The following is a 6,742-nucleotide window of genomic DNA, read 5'->3' on the forward strand; positions in this document are numbered from 1 at the left end:
TATGGGGTCTGGTCTGAAGTTGGTTGACAAAATCCCAGCTAGGAAGCATAGCCTCTGGCCTAGGCCTTCTAGTTGTGTGTCCCACTTAGCCCTCCAGCATCCGGTCTTGAAGTGGCAAGTCTGGCCTGACTTTAGCCTTCCTGGACAAATGCTGTGGCTGGTCAGCAGGAGGTGGGGGGAGAAAGGGGGTTGACATGTGTCAGCTGCCTTTCCAGCACTGCTGCAAGACATCGCAGCACCTGGTTGTGCTAGCAGGTGTAAACCTACCAATGACAGCTTCAGCCCCCATAATGCAGTACTGGGTTTATCAGAGTTGGAGAAGAGGCCTACAATGGTTTCATCTGTTCCTGTGCTGAGGAGAAGAGGGTCTGAGGTTAGATTATTAACTTTCACCCTGTTCCACAGGATGCTCTGAATCCAGTGACATATGATCGGGTCAATGTTCATGTCTAAAAGTTTGATAAAGAGTTTGAACTGAAGTCGATGAACAGGATGTGTTGCAGGGTGTGGTGGAGTGCTTCGGTTACTGCAGCCTCAACTAACCGGTTGACTTACTAAACAATCTGATGGCTCCATCAGTGGCTACGTGCAAGAATTCAAGTATGACAGACTGATTGTTCTAATGTTTTCATGGGAACAGGCTTGAGGGAAACTGGTCTGAATACACATACACTGTTGAGTTTTTGAAGAGATATGATCTGTTGTACAGGTGATGTACACTCTGACACAAACACTTATATTAACTTTAACATTTAAGGTAATTATGAAGCGAAATGTTTCCTGCTTGGTTGGATTCCTTCAACATAAATCACTTCAGATTGTTTCTCAGAGTTTACTTCATGCATTTTTTTAAATTTTTACTCAAAAGATCTGAATCCTTCTTCCACCATCGTCCATTTGATGATCAATCTGGTCTACATTGCTCTTCATGTTAATAAATTCTATAGTGGTGCAGTGGATAGCACTGTCGCTCCACAGCAGAGAGTTCTGGGTTCGAACCCGCCGGTCGGCTGGCTCTCTCCTGATGACAGCTAGGATTGGCTGCAGCCTCCCTGGAACCATCTAGAGAGGATAAGCAGTTTGGAAAATCAATGATGAATAAATCCTATGTCCATATTAATGAACCTGGAATGAGCTTTATGTACAAGGAGATAATTGAGATTAAAACTTTAAAATCGACACAGAGTTAAACTTAATAGAAGCAAAAACTATTTATAATAAACATCCCAGAATCACACAATACTGCTGTGACAAGTTAAAAGGATAATACACTAATGGTCTGTTACAAGATTAGAAATAAATTAAATTCATGGTCTGTAAAGAGATAAAAATGTTGTGATGAGGCACAAAAAGATCATCAGTTATGAGAAATAATTCATAAGTTGTTTGAAAATTGTTTAAAAAGAGTAAAAGCTTATGTTAAAAAAGGGTTAAACCAAAAAAATCTTTTAAATAATGTCTTTAATTAAATTCTTTATTGTTAAACGTTCAGTTATAATTATTATCAGTGATCTGTAAACTCTGCCAGCATGAAGTCTATTCTTTAGTCTCCACCCACAAACCCAGAGACACACAGCACACCTGCCACACAACACGCCCACTACCTGCTCACACTGGTGAGGTTCAGGCATAAGGAGTGGTTAGGTAGGATTAGGTAGAATCTTTGGGATATAAATACAGCTCAGACACATCAGAGCATACAGACTGAGTGATATCAAGATTTTCTTCACATCACCTCAGCAGAACTCTGACGATGAAGGTAAGTTTGAGACTTTATACACCTGACTGAATTCATATTGATCAGGCCTTTCAGTTTGTTAGAGGATGTGTTGACTAGGGATCCATAATCATTTCAATTTTGATTTTAAGGACATTTATGTGCAGAAAACTTTGAAAGGAGCCTAAATGAACACTGAAGTTGATGTGAAGCTAATATGAAGCTTCAGAGTCTGAATGAGTCAAATCTTCTATGTTTCAGCGTTAGTGTTTTTAGTACCAAAGTCTTTTTGTTACTATACTTCCACCACAGCTCAACAGGAAACACTAAGAAGGAATTTACTGCTAAAAAGACTGTAAATGTGTCAGATATCACTTGATATGACTAACTCAGACTGCTGAAGCTCAATAGAAGCTGATCATCTACTTTAAATGACTGTGTGACTCACTGTGATACAGTCCTCCATCACTGAACACTGGAAGCACATTTGAAGGAGATCTTTTAATAGTCAGTATGAACAGGAGGAATGATTACAGAGAGGAAAACCTCTCTCACTGCTCATATGAACTGAACTGTTCTTTAACATCTTCTGTTTCATGTGTGCTGTTGTGTTTCTGTTGCAGCTGGTTTCAGTCTTCCTCCTCCTCCTGGCTCCAGCGTTGACCTGCTGCTTACGTCTGTATCTCCCGCTGGACTGCAGTGACATCCATCACAATGATAAAAGCCGACCCAGTGGAGTGTACACCATCTATCCCATCGGAGCCACGTCTGCTGTCCAGGTACACTTCATCCTCTCTCTCCCTGTCCTGTACTGATAAATAAAGGTGTCTATGCCAACAAAATCTTTAAAAAATAAAAAAATTATAATAATAACTGTGAAACAGAAAGAAAGTAGCATCGTCAAACCATACGAGACAATAAGTCAAACAGCAAAAAGCAATAAAATATACGTCCCCAAAACCTGCACTGCAAAAACAGATGGACCACAACTCAGTTCAGTTTTCAATAGTTGTATTAAATCAAGCAACAAAAGAAATGTAGGTGTGTGTGAGTGTTTTCATGTGAAAGAGTCCTAGAGTCTGTTTGAATCAAAACTCATCAGTGTCTGTATTCACAGTTCAGTAATCACTGCTACCAAGCAGCATCTTGTGGTCTTATTGATTTTACCAAAGATTTAACTGCTTTAATTTGAAACAGATACAGGAAGTGGTGGCATTCAGCCAACCAATGGTATAACTTCATCACTCAGTCAGTTCTTCTGATACTCCAGTGCTTTGCATTGTGGGACACAGTAGGTGAGGTAGACTGGTCAGATGCATACTGGAGAGTATTGTTGTCATTCTGCACATGTTGCTTTTGTTTGCATACTGCATGCTAACAAGCCTTTTGGACCATTTTGGCTCCACGGGACAAATTTCATACATTTGACTCAGTAATGACACTTCAAATCAAAGCTTGATAGGAATCAAATGGTTTTATCAGCACATGCCTTATTCAATCATTTAGACAGAGTGAATTTGACATTCTACATTCATTTAAAAAAAAACTCATTTTAGTATAACTTTCTGAAACCCTTTGTTTAAAAACACATCAACTAGAGATTAATCGAGGAGGGAGGTATATTTCAGACCAATCATATCAAGGAAATACTACTACTGAGTCCAATAAAGTAAGGATGAGTCTAAACATTGAAAACCTCTAGACTTCAGATCACTTCATCATTGATGAACCTGACAAAGAGGATTATATCATTTTGAAATTTTAAAAATCATTAAATTGTCTGTTAGTGTCAGCAGGCAGAAGTCAACATAAAGCTCCTGAAGAAACTGTGACTGGGAAACAGACACACTATTCCTCCTCCTGACACTCTGGAGACGAGCTTTATGTTTTACTATGAGTTGGGTTCACTGACGTGGACTTTACGATGCAATCTGATGCTGCTGAAGCTGGTGTATCTCTCCTCCACTGAACAACAACACTGGAGGCTCTGAGACGCACTAATAGATTTCCTGGAGGTTGCATCTTATTAAAAGTAATAATTGTTTAAATGAACACCAGCACACTTATTAGAGGGCCTGAATTTAGAGATTGAGACCAGAATGACTCGTTGAAAACAATGACTGACTCAGTATTTCTAGAGAGAAGTTGAGACTTGTTGAATAGGAATCAGTTGGAGCAGCTAGCAGCTGTCAGTGACACTTTAAGGTGCTTCAGACTCAAGACGTGACAGCTGCTGATTGGTTGAATGTAGTTTTAGTAAAGGATCATATTTACTAATGAGTGTGTTTGTGTGTAGGTGTACTGTGACATGGACTCAGCAGGAGGAGGCTGGACGGTGAGTTTTTGAACAGAAGTCATCAAGTCACAGCTGAGTGGTTTTCAGTATGAACACTTCCTGTTTGATCGTCATAATAACCCCCAGGTGTTCCAGAGGAGGATGGACGGCTCGGTGAACTTCTACAGGCCCTGGGATCAATACAAGACGGGCTTTGGTAGCGCTGCTGGAGAGTACTGGCTGGGTGAGAACAGTCATGTGACTTCATGAAACTCTCTGTTCATTGAAACAAACTAACTCTGACGTGACTTCATGTTTGTGTGTTTTCAGGCCTGGAGAGTCTCTTCCATCTGACTCGGAGGAAAAAGGTCGAGCTTCGTGTCGACATGGAGGACTTCAGTGGGAACAAAGTGTTTGCTCGTTACTCCTCGTTCTCCATCGAATCAGAGACGTACGGATACAAACTGCATGTGTCTGGATTCAATAATGGAGGAGCAGGTCAGTTACTGTTAGCAGTTAGTACTTCTGTTTGTCTGATGTTTGGTTTCCACATGGAGACACTGAGGATTTCTGTCCTTATATTGGATTATTTGTGTGATTCCTTCAGCTAAAGACAGATTCACAAAGATTTTCAGCTCAGTAACAACAAATCTGTGTTCTGCTCATGTTTTATTAATTACATGAAGCTTTGGTTTTTATAAACACATGTAAAGGAAAAATGTGAATTAGCCCCAGCAGGTTTCAGGTGTTTTTATCCCTTCAACCTTTTACAGTTCTTGTCTACATGACATACTGTATGTTGTTATGTTACAGTAGCAGCAGCAGATGCAGTACTAGTAGTACTGGAAGTATTTGTACAAGTGGTGGCCATAGCAGTAGTACTGTATTAGTAGTGACAGTTGTAGTGTTAATAGTTATATAACATTATATAATATGGTGTCATTAGCAGCAGTGTTGTGATCATACACTTGTTGTTTCTTGTGTTTCTGTAGGAGACTCCCTGAGTTATCACAACGGACAGAAGTTCTCCACCTTCGACAAAGACCAGGACTCTCACAGCAGCCGTAACTGTGCCAGACTCAGGCTGGGGGCGTTCTGGTACAACGCCTGTGTCTATACAAACCCCAACGGCGTTTATCGCTGGGGGGCTGATGCCACTATCAAATATGTAGGAGTGGAGTGGAAACACTGGAAGGGTCATAACTACTCCCTGAAGACCTTCAGCATGAAGATTCGTCCTGTGCAGTGATTCTCCAGAACGAACAAACAGAATATCTGTTGATCTCTTTCTTTCTTTCTCTCTGATCTAATCTGTAACCTCACATATAAATCGAATAAAGATTTCCAGCATGAATAAAAGTCAGAGTGGAGTGTGTGTGTGAGCAGTTGCTGGGTGTAAAGTCTTGTGTCAAACAGTTAAATGCAGAAATTACATATTGTGCTTTCGAGTAGGATTTTAAGTATTTTAAACTAATGAGAAAAAGCTGCTGATATATTTTTTTGTGAACTCTTATAAGAATAAAATTATGAAGGAAAAAATAAAAAAAGATGTTAAAGAATTAATTATTTTTTTCCCACCATGAAATTAGAAACTTCAGAATGCAAAACTAAAAAGATTTTTTTAAATTGAAAATAGAAACGACTGATCAGATATCCTTTCTCTAAGTTTAATGCTTTTCATTGTTACACACAGCAAATTAAAGTAAAAAGAAATGATAGATCATGAAGACCAACTTTGATTTGTCATCATTTATTTATTCAGTCTTCGGAAGAATTCACTAACTGTTCATCAGAAGAAACTGTAGCTGTTATAAATGTTCTGATTTATATACATTTTCTCTCTCTCACACACACACACACACACAGCGACAGTCTGAATCAGTTCATTCTCTGAACTTTTGTCCATCGCAGCATCAACTCCTGAATTTCTTCTGTTTCATCCTGACGGTCGACTCGTCTCTTCGATTGCGAGCGATGTGAAAAACAAACATCTGGAAGTGAAATGTAGAAAAATAATCCAGGTTCTCTTCTCTTAGAAATGTTACACCTAAAAACAAAAATTTTATCCTTTATTAAAGTCTGAAAACCTTTTTAACTGTAAAATAAAAGTGAGATAAATGTAAGTTGTTTTTAATACTTTTAAACAGATTTTAGTTTCTGGAATGAAATCTGACCAAAAGCACTTTGAAAAAGATGTGGTTAATATTGTTTTCTAATCTAGAAATCTTTTATTTCATCTTTATATTTAATTGTCATTTCATAAAATTTATCTTGGTGCATAAATATGGACAGAATCTCAAGATGCAGCCAGGGAAGAGAGAGTCCAGCTGGGGACCTCAGAATTGCTTCTCTGGTTTTTGTGGTTGATGTTGTTCTGTTGAACTCTACATGTGAAACGGTCAGGATCAGAGTCAGCACCTCCAAGTCTGGAAAAAGGTGTACTGCCCCCTCAGGGTTGGGGGGGGGGGGGGGGTGCTACCTCACACAAAGAACTTTAAGTATCTGGGGGTCTTCTTCACATTGAGGGTAAGATGGAGCGTTATGTTGACAGGTGGATGGGTGCAGCATCAGATGGATGGGTGCAGCATCGGATGGATGGGTGCAGCATCGGATGGATGGGTGCAGCATCGGATGGATGGGTGCAGCATCGGGTGGTTGGGTGCAGCATCAGGTGGATGGGTGCAGCATCAGGTGGATGGGTGCAGCCAGACCCGGCCCTAACCAATGTGGCGCCCTAGGCAAGATTTTAG

At 39.9% G+C, this 6,742-nt stretch overlaps 1 protein-coding gene across 1 annotated transcript; it reads left to right on the forward strand.

The window, feature by feature from the left end:
- Window positions 1-1,753: 1,753 nt before the first annotated feature.
- On the forward strand, window positions 1,754-5,310 carry LOC128381808 (microfibril-associated glycoprotein 4-like). Its single transcript, XM_053341841.1, has 6 exons — window positions 1,754-1,759; window positions 2,341-2,496; window positions 4,014-4,052; window positions 4,140-4,236; window positions 4,323-4,490; window positions 4,985-5,310. Exons 1-6 carry the CDS (start codon window positions 1,754-1,756, stop codon window positions 5,239-5,241), a joined length of 723 nt encoding a protein of 240 aa, XP_053197816.1. The 3' UTR covers window positions 5,242-5,310.
- Window positions 5,311-6,742: the final 1,432 nt, after the last annotated feature.

The sequence above is a fragment of the Scomber japonicus genome, chromosome 20 (assembly GCF_027409825.1).
Source record: "Scomber japonicus isolate fScoJap1 chromosome 20, fScoJap1.pri, whole genome shotgun sequence".
Classification (NCBI taxonomy): Eukaryota; Metazoa; Chordata; class Actinopteri; order Scombriformes; family Scombridae; genus Scomber; species Scomber japonicus.